The sequence below is a fragment of the Eurypyga helias genome, unplaced genomic scaffold, assembly GCF_000690775.1.
Source record: "Eurypyga helias isolate BGI_N326 unplaced genomic scaffold, ASM69077v1 scaffold49925, whole genome shotgun sequence".
In the NCBI taxonomy this organism is placed as follows: Eukaryota; Metazoa; Chordata; class Aves; order Eurypygiformes; family Eurypygidae; genus Eurypyga; species Eurypyga helias.
Genome location: NW_010250531.1, coordinates 242 through 14,891, shown reverse-complemented (window position 1 = coordinate 14,891; position 14,650 = coordinate 242). Strand labels below are relative to the sequence as shown.

Here is a 14,650-nt window from a genome sequence, read left to right as displayed (position 1 = left end):
TTCCTAACTTGGAGATTTACACTTAACCTTTGCTGCCTTTGTCAGGAATCCAGCTCCTAGATCCTTCCTCTTTAAGATCAGACAGTGTCAGTTTGGGTACACTGAGAAGATGCATCTGGTACATCCATTGAAAAAAATCATTGTTCCAAAAGAAGCCTGCTCAAGCCAAGAAAATGTGCTTTCAGTTTTTCCTGGTATTTTCTAATGGTAAAATCGGATGTCCAGGATTCGCATTTAAGCACTGATGCCAGAGCCTATACAGATTCCTGCTTAGGCAGAAGTAGTAAGATGAAGTACAGCATTTAACCATTGCAATGAAGAAAACAGAGCTTCCTCATAAAAATCATACTCCAGTGGTAATACAAACTTCTGAAAGAGAACTTCAGGTTGTAGCTTTGTCATTTTTAAGGGACTGAAACGAGAGTTATGGCAGAATTAAATCCACCTGTGTATGTATGAAAAAATGTGGAAAAACACCTCAGGAATGCAGTAGAAAATTGGAGCAGTCATGGAGAGAGAATAATAATTTTGGTCTTCCCTACATCCGGTCAGTGCGGAGTGACAACAAAGCAGCTCTGTGGGGAACAGGAAGCCAGTTGCACTAAATGGATGACTTCCACGTGGGCATTTTATAGTAGTTTTATTTTTTAATCTTCAACTTTCATTTCCTTCATATTCTACCTGAGAGAAGGGAATCATAGCTTTCAATAGCAGGGCAAAAAAACCACTCAATACATTATATTTTTCTTTTTCTAGCTCATAACTCAGGCAATGAAATGGTAGCTCTATATAATCTGTCATCTAATACCCAGGACTGAATTCAGATCGCTGCTGCATAAATACAAATGCAAAGGAATGGTCTTGCTTGTGCTGCAATTAGTTTTGGGTTCTTCAATCAAACACTGAAATTTGAGGGCACCTTTGCCGTGTTCTGTTCCTCCAGTAAAACATTGGCTATGTCCACACTCTCTTTTTTCCCTCTACAAATCTTTGATGAGTTGGTACCAAGAAAATCCAGGCAAACAAGTAGGATTTGGTGCTGGTTTTCTTCCTGAGGTTGAAGCTTTCGGGGCGGTGATAACACCCATAGTGCTTAACTCTGTACAGTGTAGAGATAATCAGGTAAGGAGTAAGCAAGCTGTTTTCCCCTCAGTAGGATGTGGTAGCTCCACAGCTAGGCTGCCGGGTTTAAAATGAACCTGGCCATCTACCGTGTTGTATAGAACAGACGTAGCCTGTGTCCGTGAACAGCAGTGGCTGCGCAGAAGTTGGGACTCCTGGATTCTATTGCTGGAGTCATCATCAATTTACAGAATGTACTGGGAAAGTCACTTTGCTTCTCAGTGTTTGGACTGTGACTTCCCTTTGTCAGATCTGCCAAGCACCTTTAAGACTGTTGATCCTTCACTTGGCTCAGTGTCTGCTAGTAACACCCCTTCGTTAGGTATGGAACAGCTGGTTGTGAAAACAACGCAAGGTGAACGTGTCTCTTGTGCTTTCTCCTGTACACAGAAAACCTGCTCATTCTTACTGTTGCCACCAAGCAGACAGAGGGATTCCAGCGCTTTAGGAGATCAGCCCAGTTCTTCAACTACAAAGTCCAGGTGATGGGTAACAGCCTTAGTGGTGGTTGGTCAGAGGGAATCTTGAAGTGTGCAATGGATAAGACTTGACCACAAAGTGATTAAATAAAAGCTCAAGAGAGGACACCCCTATGCAGCTGGCTGAAAAATACTGTGACTGAGGCATGTGTGCAGCAGTCTCTTACTCTGTCCTCTGCCTGTCCATCCTAGGGAATGGTTCAAAGGCTGGTGTATGCACCTAGTCCAGCTCTCCTGATGCTGGGTTTTTGTTGTGATTTGCACTGGGAGTTGTCAGGACTGGTGAGGTTGTGGGTGCTGGTCCGTTCCTGGGAGTCTGGCTGGGAAAGTGACTTGTTCAGTAGACCCTGTGCTTGTTCTTCTTTAGGTGCTGGGGCTGGATGAGGAATGGCAGGGTGGAGATGACAAGAAGCCAGCAGGAGGTGGGCAGAAGGTCCGTCTCCTGAAGTCAGCTTTGAAGCAGTATGCGGATAATGAAGACTTGATCATCCTTTTCATAGAAAGGTAATGGGTTGGAAAGTATTTGCCGTGAACTGAATCATAAGGCTCTTTGGACAGGTTCTTACCCAGAAGCAATGAACTGTGAAGTAGATTGCTTCTGGAAGGTGTGTCCAGACCTCCTCTGTATTTTTCCCCTCTGAATTCTCTGCAGTTGCCTGAGTGTTGCTCAGAACTGCATCCGTGGCAGCTGGGAAGGCCTGACCAGAACAGGCTGATTCCAGCTCTTGCATAAGGCTGATAGTGTTTTACCTGCTTTTGCCAGGGTGGAATTTGGCTGCCTCTATCTGCACAGAGTGAGCAGACAATTTCTGCGGATCTAGGTTGGCCTTTCTTACCAGAATTATTTGTTTTATAAGGTGAGGCAGGCTGCAACACAATCCCGAGAGCCAAGCATTAGTCTGCCAGAGAAATATGGAGAGGGAAAAGGACGGTTTGGAGTTTCACTGTCTTTTCATGTGCCCAGCAACAGGCAGGGCTGGGATGCCTGTATCCATCGGTAGCTCCCGTGGGAGGGAGATATCTCTTGTAACTCCAAGTGTCTGCATGTGTTTGGAGAAGTTGAGAATGATTAATCTCTGGTATGAGCAACTTTTTCACTCACCAAAACGAGTTTGAAGCATGCAAACCCTCTTGCAGAAAATGCAAGTCTTATTCTGAGGGTGTTCCCTGGGAATTAGTCAGTTCTACCCAGTACTGGTGAGAGAGCGGCTGGAGTGCAGCACCCAGTGACTAGTGTCTGGTATAGGTTCCTCCTGAAGATTTGCAGAGAGCCCAGTGGAGAGTGGCAGGATACCAAAAGTTGTAAAAAGCATGACCTATGAGTTTGTTTAATCCAGAAAGGAGTGGCCGAGTAATTCTTCCTCCAGTATGTAAAAAGTTGTGACAGTGAGGGCACCAGGGCTTCACAGTTCCAAATGGGGAAAAGCAAGAAGAGACCTCACCACGTAATACTGTGAAGCAGAGCTAAAAGAAGGGGATTCCTAAAGCATTAGCTGTTTCTAGAAATTTCACGCTGATGTGTGTTTCTGACTCCATTCCTTTCTTTGGCTTTTCCTCTAGCTATGACGTCCTCTTTGCTTCGGGCCCCACAGAACTGCTGAAGAAGTTCAAACAAGCCAAGAGCAAGGTGGTCTTCTCAGCAGAGAACTACATCTATCCTGACAGAAAGTTGGAAGCCAAGTACCCTCAGGTGCGCGATGGGAAGCGCTTCCTGGGCTCTGGAGGTAAGATGCAGAACCTTCTCTCAGCTGAGAACCTCTCTCAGCTTTTTCCTCCTGTTAGAAGGCCTCTGGGAGAAGTAGGAAGTGACTAGCTGTGGAAGGCATCTTTGCAGAAGATGGTGCAAACCGAAGGCCTGGTTGTAATGGGAAGACTAACAATGCTCCTGTTGTTTACTGGTGGGAGGGGACTTCGCTATGAATTGCATGTAGATAGGAACCTGCTCCCTATCCCTTCTGCCTTTTCAGTGAGAGTTGTCATTCAGGGTATCTGAGCTTTTCTGCTGCTGAAGTTTACAGGTTCAGTCCTGGTGTCATTCCATGTTGGGAAGTGCGGTCAGTCATGCTTTTCTGAAAGCTGTTGTATCTCTGCGGCAATGCGGAGTGGAGTGAGACTGTGTGTGAAAGAAGCGAGAGCGTGGGTATACAGGAGAATGTACCTTTTTTGGTTGTCTGGTTTGCAGCATCTCTTCATACTTATTCCCACAGGCTTTATAGGTTATGCTCCAAACCTGAAGAAGCTTGTGGAGGAGTGGAAAGGGCAGGATGATGACAGTGACCAGCTCTTCTATACGAATGTCTTCTTGGATCCAGAAAAAAGAGTAGGTGTAGCTAGATTTTGGGGTTAGGAGGAGTTGTCTGAGAAGCATCGTTGTTAACTTCCTTTACTGTCAACAGGGATATTGCATAGAGGATTAATCACATACATATTGCCCCTTAATTACTGCTGTGGCATGTTTACATAGAAAAGGCCAGTAGTATGTCTAGTTATGCATTTCCTTTCTGAAAATTTGCATTCTAACTACCACACCTTTGTTCTGTTATTAGCAGTTTTTATCTTTAAGCTCAAAATATGAATGGGAGGAGAGGACTCTTAAAACAAATCTTACTGGAAACTCTGCTGGCATCTGTATGTGCTGATGTTTAAAGCCCTTGAGTGTGACAGAACTAACAGGGGATGTGAAACCTAGACTTCAGGCCTGTGTCTTCCCTGCAGAGTGCAGTGCTGACTTAGAGGTATCCAGCCTAGCACTACAGTGCGTTGTAGGTAAAGAGGCGGGTGAGGCCTGAGCAGATTTGAGGTGATGAAAGGGACACACCTCCAAATCCTGGCAGACAAAATCTGCATCAGCCTGCATAGCGTGCCACATAATGTTGTACAGAAGCCTGGAAAGGACCCTGGAAGCATCATTGTCATTCCAGGCTGAATCATCCAGCCCACATAGTGATTCTGCTTCTGCTGTCCCCGCCCAGTGCTGCCTTACGCAGTGCAGCTTGTCCCTGAGGGACATCGCAAATGCCCGGGGACTAAGTCATCAAACTGTAACAGTAAAGTCAAGAGGAAGCATTAGCAATAGACAACTGCTTTTGGGCTGATTAGAAGAGGAGTTGCACTCTCTTACCAGCAGGGCTGGTGAGAAATTTGAACAGCTGCACTTTTTTACTTCCCCTAATGTGAATATGGCCCATGATTTTTTAACATGAACAGCTCCTTTAATATTTTCATCTGCAGTTCTGGCCCTGTGCCACACAAAGGCTGAGTGATTCCACTGACTTGGCATTCAGACAGCGGATGTTAGCACCCTGCTGTCCTTTCCAGTAATCAATCTTCATAGATGCCTGGAGGGACACTGACTCTCTTAAATCGGAGCTGGATTTTAATCTGACAAAAGTCCAGCCAGAGTGTGACTTCCAGCAAGGGATAAAAAAAAAATTTGCACATAGTGGCCTTGTACCCTTACTGTGTTCTGGTTTGACACTGGTACCTGGAGCAGCACTTGGGGAAACGCTTGCCCTGCGGATAGGTGGCAGGAAACTGTCTTCAGAGCAGATGTTTTTGCTATCTTGGCTGTCATACGTGGATTTTATATGGCTGTACTGCAAGTGTACTTCATTAATACGCTGTGTATTATTATGGCATACCCACAGCAGCTTTAAAATGTTTATTTGCATGGTTTTGCCTCATATAATATGTTTAAATTGTTTTAGAAAATGGTGAATTGTCCCAGATTCAAGTGAAAATGAGGATTAGCTGGTGGTGTTTTAGGCTTCAGACCTTGGGGAGTATGGACATGGTTATAGGACTGTGATGTATCTTTGCTCAGCATAGGGTCTCTCACATGTGAAGAATGGATGCCCACTAGTTCTAATTAAGGTCTTTATCTTATTCCTTTAAAGGAAAGTATCAACATCAGTCTAGACCAAAGAAGCCGGATCTTCCAAAACTTAAATGGAGCATTAGGTGAGATGGAAGAAGGAAGCTCCTTTCTCCTTGGAACGCAACTGTGTGCCTACACCAGAAATAAAGTTGTGTTGTGGCTGAACGGATTAAATTTCAGAAATTCCTGTCCCTGCTGAATAAGCCTCAGTAAACAGCCTCTGCCAGAGTTCTGGGATTTGTTTACAATTCCATTGCGACCAACTAGGTTCTCAGTGCAATTCCCTCTTAACTTGGGGGAATGCAGGTCAGGTTTTCCATCGTACACCTCCCTGCCACTTTGTTCGCCGTGCATGTCGGGCTGTATTAGCCTCGGGGATTGAAACTGGGAGGGACTTCAGTGCAAGTAATAACACGTAACCCTGCCCAGGGCCTGCCTGTCTTTCCGCTTCAGAGCTGTGTGTGGAATGCCACGGAAGGTGAGATGCAGCCAGACGCTGCCGCACCGTACCGGGCTTCTGACCCGACCTGCTGACTGATTGAGTTTTCTAGTCCTGGCAAAAGTGATTCGCTCACTTTCCTGACACTACTGCCTAATGTTTTCAGTTTGTAGTCCTGCACCACTCCGTCTTTATTTGAGTTGGGTAAACCCAATAGTGACAATGTAGCTTTTGGCTCCTGTGCTCATTATAAAAATGGGAACTGGAGCTTGGATCTGTACTACTCTTGTTTCCAAAGGTTTCTGTGTGGTTGTGTTGAGGAGACATCTTGGCTGATTTCTGCCAGGAGGGTGGACTTCCATCTGGGGTGAAAAAGACAGACAACAGGTGCACAGAATGGTTGAGTGGGAGGGGCCTGAGTCCCCCCTGGCCACCAGTAGCTGTTCCTCACAGCACAATTGGTCAATGCCAGTTTTGGAAGGCTGTTTCAGTGTGGCTTCTGCCCATTCCCAGTAGAAGGCCTGTTTGTCAGCCCAGCAAGCTGTGCTCCTTCAAACTTCCCAGCCATCCTGTTACCTCACAGGATCATCCTGACCCCTTTTTCACCTTTCTTGATATGCTCTTAGCCCTTAAGCTACTTGTGCGGGGTTATCATCCACGTCCATGCTTTCATCTTTCAGCAGTTGTTCCTTAGAAGGGAGGTATTGTGCCGCTAATTATTAATAAAAGCCTTCCTCTCCTCCGATAACATGATGGCAATGTCATTTCCAGATGAGGTAGTTCTGAAGTTTGAAAACTCACGAGTGAGAGCAAGAAACTTGTTATATGACACTCTGCCTGTGGTGATTCATGGAAATGGACCCACCAAGGTAAGTGGGTGTCCTGAGAGAAAGATTTGATGTGTATTTTTTGTGAAGTGACCCTTTAGCCTTGAGTCTTACCAGGTTACTGTCTTCCTATATACTGACTTTTCCTGTGTACATTTACATTTGAGAAACACTAAGTGGTCCAGGTCCATATCAGCAGGATGAGTCTGGCTCAAAGATGAGCTTGTAATTAGACCCTCAGGCTTTTTAGCTTCTTTAGTCCAAGAAGAAGGTAAATGAAGTTCTGATAAAACACGATCTTAACCCTGGGGGTACATGCAGAGAAACTCCCCTGCCCTGTAATGACAAATTGCCTTTTGCAGCTGCAGCTGAACTACCTGGGAAACTATATTCCTCAAATATGGACATTTGAGACAGGGTGCACTGTGTGTGATGAAGGTCTGCGAAGCCTCACGGGGTTTAAGGTAAGGCTGATGCCTATTCAAAGGTCTCAAGACAAGTCTTGCAATTACAATGGGATCTTACGTGTCTGATGTACCTGAGCCACCACTTCTCTCCTTTTCTCACTGAATGTAGGATGAGGCCTTGCCAATGATTCTGATTGGCATTTTCATCGAGCAGCCCACCCCATTCCTCTCCCAGTTTTTCTTGCGGCTTCGTAACCTTAATTACCCAAAACAACGAATCCAGCTCTTCATTCACAACCACGTGAGTAAACTTGGCCTGTGATGGTCTTGGCAAATGCAGGGAAAATGTATACCTTCTCTTGTATGGTAGGCACCTTTGCAACGTTCAACTAGACTTCCAGGCTCTGTAATCCCAGTTCTTATCTGCAATGGCACCTAGAAGATAGCTCCATCCAGCTGGAGGAATGTGGAAGTGGCAAGAACTCGCTCATCTAGTTTGGCATTTTCAAGAAGCAGGAGGTTGAGCAGCCTGGGATGAGCTCATCTCCTTTATTTTTCCTTATTTTTCCTTTGATACAGGAGCAGCATCACTTGATGGAGGTGGACTCATTTGTTAAAGAGCATGGCAAAGAGTATCTCGCCATCAGAGTGGTCGGGCCGGATGATGAGGTGGATAACGCTGAGGCGCGTAACTTGGGCATGTAAGTGACAAGGCCATAGAGGGTGGCTAGCAGTCAGCCAGTGTCCAAACTAAGGCAGTCCAGTGTTTCTGAGTATCATCACTATCATGTAGATGCTTCTCTTCTTTCAGTCACCCTCTTTCGATTTTCTTAGCATTAACTCTCCATGCCCATTATATACTGGAAAAAAGTCAGCCCTGATACCAGCTCCCTTTTTCCAGTTTCAGAATCCAAGTTCTCACTGGTGCTTTGCTCTGTTAGGAGGATAGCCCTGTACCTCCCACCCTCATCAAGCAGCCTTTACTCGGTCAGAGATGAAAAGTCACAGTCACAAAGAATTTGCCCCTATAACTATGAAGAGGAGGAGTGTAGTGGTAAAACTAAGGGCTAATGGCAGAGTATCTTCCTGACTGTGGTCAGGAGGTGTGAGTTTGAGTTCAGGTCTGGATTTGGGCCGACCGTAAATGGGAACCTCTTCAGTTTGCGCTGGGGAAACGGTTGGCTAAATGTTGATTTTGGCTGTGTCTCAGTGTGTGCTGTTGGATACTGAACCTGGTGTGCTTGTACTATGCTGGCCTTCTGAATTGTTAGGTTACACTGAACTTTTTTGAGCACACAGAAGACCTTTAGTCTACAAGGTCTGCTGTTTTCTCCCTTGTCTCAGTCTGTTCTAGGAGGATTTTGATGCGACTTTTCTTGTTCTCTGGCTACAGGGATTTGTGCAGAAAGGATCCCGACTGTGACTATTACTTTAGCCTGGATGCTGAGATAGTTCTGAAGAACACAGAGACTCTGAGGATCCTGATCGAACAGAACAAGTGAGTTCTTGGGTCTGAGCAATCCTTACTGGCCATCTTTCACATGAGGAATACAGTGAGTTCTTTCATCACCGAGATGCGTAAGGCACTAGGAGAACTGTACCAGAGATTGAATGTTAGACAAACACCCCTTAATTTGGTCCCTTTTTACTGTAGTTGTAATTCCTGGATTTTAGGCAGTGGATGTAAATCATCCCTAGTTTTGTCTTTAAATAATCACTAGAACAAATCAGATCCTAGGAGAGCTGCTTTAGGGTACAGTTAGATAGGAGATTGTGACCATATTTGCTCTTTCTTATATGAAATCTATTCCAACAGGCTTAGAAGCAGCAACTCTGTAAGTAAGGGAGAATCTAACTCTTAAGGTCCTGTGTTTTCCAAATCTTTTCCTTTTCTTCCTGTGGTAACATCCTGTCCTGCAATTCCTTTTTCTTTTGTGCTCACAGGCTGGTGATTGCCCCACTGGTAAGCCGTCATGAGAAGTTGTGGTCAAACTTCTGGGGAGCGCTGAGCCCCGATGGATACTACGCCCGCTCGGAAGATTATGTGGATATTGTTCAAAGGCGGAGGGTGTGAGTATGCAAAGAGAGTTTCTAACTGATATAATCCCTCAAACGTAAAGCTTGCTGCAGCACATTATCATCAAAACAGCTAATGTCAAGTAATCAGAGAGCGCAACTGTCTTTGTCTATAGAAAAGGAATAGTCTGTACTCCCATTTGGAAGCTGCTCTGTGTTCTCCCCCGAGCAGAGACCATAACATACTTAGAGCAGATTTTTTTATGATCGGAGTAAGGGTTTAAGAGTCCTGACTCTGCTGAAATCACTTCATGTCATGTTTTCCCACCTGTGCCTTATAGTTAATGTGATCCTTCAAATCCTGTAAAGTGCTGTTTAATCTTTATCAGATAGTCTTCATAAAACACCAGGTGATCCATGAATGGAAGATTCACGACGTATAATGGTTGGTTCATTCATATTCTTGAGGGACCCTCTTTTTGGGTTTTTTTTAGTCCATTTTATGTGTGATAAATGCTGGAAATCAGCTTAGGTGCTTTTGGCTGGTTCAGTCTCTTTAATCACTGGAAAAAAATATGTTGATCTCTCTGAGAAGAGATTGAAGCCATTAATTATGTCACTAGCAAAACCAGTCACAATTGGTTGCTCTCAGAGTGGACTAGCGTTTGTGCAGCTTAAAAGCTCAGGACAATGTGATTTTTCCTGGAATGACAATTCCCATTGGTATGGTTTCTCCCTGCTGTTCTCAGCTGGCTCATGTAGGCAAGCCTAGCTGACACTCCAGTGCTGCCTGCCACCCCATCAACTCCAGCAGTTTCTGTCTTAGTGGCATTTCAAGTCTTACTCTCCTACCCCTGTGTTTCAGTGGGCTTTGGAACGTTCCCTACATCAGCAGTGTTTACCTGGTTAAAGCCAAGATTCTGCGATCGGAGCTGGAGCAGGGAGATCTCTTCCACAGTGGCAAGCTGGATGCTGACATGGCTTTCTGCCACAACGTTCGGAATCAGGTCAGTCAAGGAGAGAGAAGCTGGCCGGGGAGAACTGCATGCCAGGTGGAGGTGCCAAGATTCAGTATTTTCAAGGCATTCAGCTCTGCTGGGGCATGGTAGTGGATGACCTGGCATTGCTCAGTACTATGCAGGTTTGGAACAGTGTTGGATTTCTATCTTGCTGTGAAACCACACAGAGCCAGGGACCACTAAATGTGGGTAATGTTTTTCTTCTTGGGCCTGTTCAGGGCAGTTCTAAGTGGGGTTGACAGCGTAAGAAGGAAGAACCTAATCTCACTGCAGCTGATCTGCTCTGCTTCCAGCCCTGGCTGACAAGAGGCACAGAATTACTGGCTCTGGCTATAACCTTTCAAAGTTCCTCATATCCAGGGTGGACATTAAACTGAAGGCCCGCAGGGGAAAGAATGAGTAAATGAACAGCTTGAGCAGAGCCATCATCACTGGGGAACTGTGCAGTGCTTATATTTCATAGTGGCTCACAAAAATGTGAGGCCTGGAAACAAAGCTTGATTGTTTCCCACTGTCCTGCAGGGAATCTTTATGTACCTGACAAATCGGCATCAGTTCGGACACATACTGTCCCTGGAGAATTACCAGACAACTCACCTCCACAACGACCTCTGGCAGATATTCAGCAACCCTGAGGTGAGATAACCTGCATGCTCAGAAGCTTTTAGCAATGCGGCATGTGAAGATTTGATGACTAGCTTCACCAGTAAGGAAGGTCCAGGCTTTGTAATAACGGTGTCTCTCAGGTGGGATGAGGAGCACAGTCAGAACTGAAAGGGAGGGCATTTATGTGACTCCTAATACCTGGATCTTCAAAGCCTGTGAAATACTGCTGCGAGAGTGCCTGGCCTTTCTCTGCCTCTTTAAGCAGATCCCACAGAAATGACTGGTTTGCTTATCTTTTAACTGCAGGACTGGAGAGAAAAGTACATCCATGAAAACTACACAGCAGCTCTGAAAGGGAAATTGGTAGAAATGGTAAGAAAACATTGCTTTATCCATCCGAATGGGAGATGAGCATCAGGACAATGCTTGTATCATCCCTGTTGTCATTCTCAGGAATAAGCAGTTCAGCATGAACTCGTAGTCTTTCAAATGCAGAGGAAACATGAAAGTATTTTTAGAGCCAAATCATTCTTCTAGAAGTACATCTCCAGCTCTCTGAAGTGGAAGTGGGGCACATAAATCAGAAGATAAATTTCTGACCTTGTTTCTGCTTTCTCACCTGTCTACTGTCTGCAGCCCTGCCCAGATGTTTACTGGTTCCCCATATTCACTGACACAGCCTGTGATGAGCTGGTAGAAGAAATGGAACATTATGGCCAGTGGTCCACAGGAGACAACACGGTAGGAAAAGGAGGGGTGTTGTGATTTCTGGGTCACACCATTATCTGTGTGTATTTGGTGGCAGCAGTGCCTCCTTTAGGAAGGCATCAGATCCCACGGTTAAACCAGGAGACTGGAGGCAATACTCTAGTTTTGTTCCTGATTAACTCTGTGATTTTGCCCTTGTTCTTAACTGTGAATTAATTTTTCTGAGGCCTCTTTAGTGTTCTCTGAAGTTACAGTGTTCAGCCCTTCTGATGGTAATACTGTTTACCTTAGGGTTTAATTGTTTGAAATGAGATTTCCATCCTGGAAATTTTGATAAATAAACATCATATTTATTTGAAGTTACCAGAAACAGGTTACTGTTCATTCCTGAAGTCCAAGGTTCCCATCCCTAGGGGTATTTTCATGATTCTATTTCAGGACAGCAGAATACAAGGAGGATATGAGAACGTCCCAACTATTGACATACACATGAACCAAATTGGCTTTGAAAGAGAATGGTATAAGTTTCTTCTGGACTATATTGCACCCATCACAGAGAAACTGTACCCAGGATACTACACCAAGGTATGGACACCTTAGCTTCAAAACTTGTGGTCAGCTCAGCACCTCCTCCAGTTGTAGCTTTATGAAAAGACTGAACCCTCTAGCCATATGCATGCAGTATGGAGGAACTGACTTGAGTATGGCATATGTATCAGGAAATAGGCCATTTCCCAGTGATGTTCTCCTAGCAATTTAAATATTCCCCCTGCTCTGAAGCTTAGTAGCCATGGACTACTGTAGCCCTGTAACAGGTGTGCACTTTGTTCTTGTCTCCTGCAGGCTCAGTTTGAGCTAGCCTTCGTAGTTCGCTACAAACCTGACGAGCAGCCCTCTTTAATGCCCCATCATGACGCTTCCACCTTTACCATTAACATTGCTCTGAACCGAGTTGGGATAGACTATGAGGTAAGCGTTCGCAGTGTCAAGAACTCAGTACAGCCTTCACCTGGAAACCCTTCCCTTACCTGTATCAGTCATCTTCACACTAAGGACTGGGCTAGGGTAGAAGATTCTTGAGTGCCTCAGAGCACAGGAGATTCCCCAAGCACCTCACACTCTCAGAAGGGCTGCCAGGAGAAGGCAGAGACCCTTTCCCTGGGGTGCTTTTACCAAGCTGGTGTGCCTCTTGTTTTGTTTCTATCAGGGAGGAGGCTGCCGGTTCCTGCGCTACAACTGCTCCATTCGAGCTCCACGGAAAGGGTGGACCCTTATGCATCCAGGACGCCTGACACACTATCATGAAGGTCTTCCAACCACCAAAGGAACCCGTTACATCGCAGTGTCCTTTCTTGACCCGTAGAGCCATGCTTCACAGGAAGGACCTTTCCCTGGCACTGCTCACGGCTGACTTTGGGTGGAAACAGGGAATGCTACTGAGAGTTTCTAAGGCATTGATCAAAGCTATTTGAGTATTGATTTTTAAATGATATTTTATGACTCCACTACTGGAAGATCTCCCTCTCTGATCCTGCAGGTAATACCTAGGAATATTGCTGTAGAATTCGGAAGGAGATTTTGTGCCTTCACTTTTGATTCTGCGCCTCATCCACTGTTTCTCGGAAATGCGATTTACTTGAACCTCAGCTGATTGGTTGGCTTTACAGAAATGCTTTCTTGGACTGGAAATGCAGCTTTTGGGAGGCACATCACAAGCTCTCTCTTTGAGTAGCTGGAAGCCCATTTTCATCCACAGCATATATGGGACTGGACAATAATTCCTGGATACTATTCCAAATATAAACCAGTCAGGGAGCTGCCTCTGGGAGTCGTAACAGTTAAATGTCATACCAGGTGAAACTCAGTAATTAATAAGAGCCTGAAGATCATCTGATTCCTTACCTCTTTGCAGTCCTTGGGAGCGTATCACAAAGTTCGAAGCAGCAGCAGCAGCAGTACAGGTGCTTCCAGTTAGCTGAAGGAAGGTCTGCTGATGGTAGTTTACCTCTGGGATCAGGCCAAAGAAATAAAAGGTAGCTGCAGCAATGGAAGGTAGGCTAAACTGAGCGTGAGTACCCAGACAGATTCAGACCACATCAGTCCATGTAAATAAAATCTAAGAAAGGGAAGGCTGAGAATAACTCGATCAGTCAGGAAGGCATCACTGCTTAATTGTCTCCATTCTATCCCATATTAAGAATGTCGAGGGCTCTGATCAGTCTCTGGATAACAACCCAGAGGTGCCAGTGGTTTTTGGTGGCCTCATTCCAATTCTCAGAGATGGTTTTGATAATTTTCTTTGCATCTAATTTGAATGGGCCATCAAAGAGCTGTTCTCTGGTGCTTAGAGGAGATCATTATTCAGTGTTTCTATTATTTGAGATGCCAAACGAAATCACTCTGCTGCAGACGCGTCTCCAGTGGGGTCGGGGCTGATACAAATGAGTAGCTAGAAAGTGCCGAGAGATTGTGGTGAACTGGTAGGTGTAAAACTCTGTCTAGACGAGACCCATGGTTAGAGAGGGAAGGAGGAGAAGCCTTTTCTGCCGTTGCCTGTGAGATGCTGCTTATCAGTTACGCTCTGGGTCTGCCAGATTAGCATGTTCCACACGCAGTAAATTCACGTCATGATTGTCCTTAGGAAAAAACATCTTCCTCCTTGTTCTCTGTGTCTCCAGCTTCTACTGTGGAGAAGCATCTACTTGTGGATGCCCCATCCCTGGATGTCTTCTAGGCCAGGCTGGATGAGGCTTGGAGCAACCTGGTCTAGTGGAAGGTGTCCCTGCCCATGGCAGGGGGGTTGGAACTGGATGGTCTTTAAGGTCCCTTCCAACCCAAACCAGTCTGTGATTCTGTACTGTCTGACTGTTAGGTGTAGAGTCCTGTCGTCTAGGATGGGTGACATCAATGCGGACAGAATAGCTTTAGATGTGAACTCTGGCAGGGAGCTGTGTACAGTTTGAATGGACCTGAGGAAGGTGATGTAGACCTTTTCCCGCTGCTTTCCAGAGGCGTTTTAGGTCTGTTTCAAAGTCTACACACTCACGTGTGCCCAAGGGAGAAAAATCCAGGCAAGGACAATCAGTTTGAAAAGTAAAGCAATAATAAATCTTATTAGGTGAAGTTATTCTGTGTAACCAAGCGAAGGGA

The 14,650-nt window shown here is 45.3% G+C and overlaps 1 protein-coding gene across 1 annotated transcript; it reads left to right on the top strand.

Moving 5' to 3' along the window:
* Positions 1 to 1,512: 1,512 nt before the first annotated feature.
* On the top strand, positions 1,513 to 13,506 carry PLOD1 (procollagen-lysine, 2-oxoglutarate 5-dioxygenase 1; the record flags this gene model as incomplete). Its single annotated transcript, XM_010151686.1, has 18 exons — positions 1,513 to 1,604; positions 1,969 to 2,105; positions 3,162 to 3,325; positions 3,809 to 3,921; positions 5,498 to 5,561; positions 6,689 to 6,786; positions 7,107 to 7,208; positions 7,321 to 7,452; positions 7,731 to 7,852; positions 8,545 to 8,649; positions 9,096 to 9,221; positions 10,033 to 10,174; positions 10,709 to 10,822; positions 11,099 to 11,164; positions 11,429 to 11,533; positions 11,939 to 12,085; positions 12,344 to 12,469; positions 12,708 to 13,506. Coding segments are annotated over 18 exons (2,111 nt in total), but the record flags the coding sequence as incomplete, so codon positions are not given.
* Between the last annotated feature and the right edge of the window lie 1,144 nt (positions 13,507 to 14,650).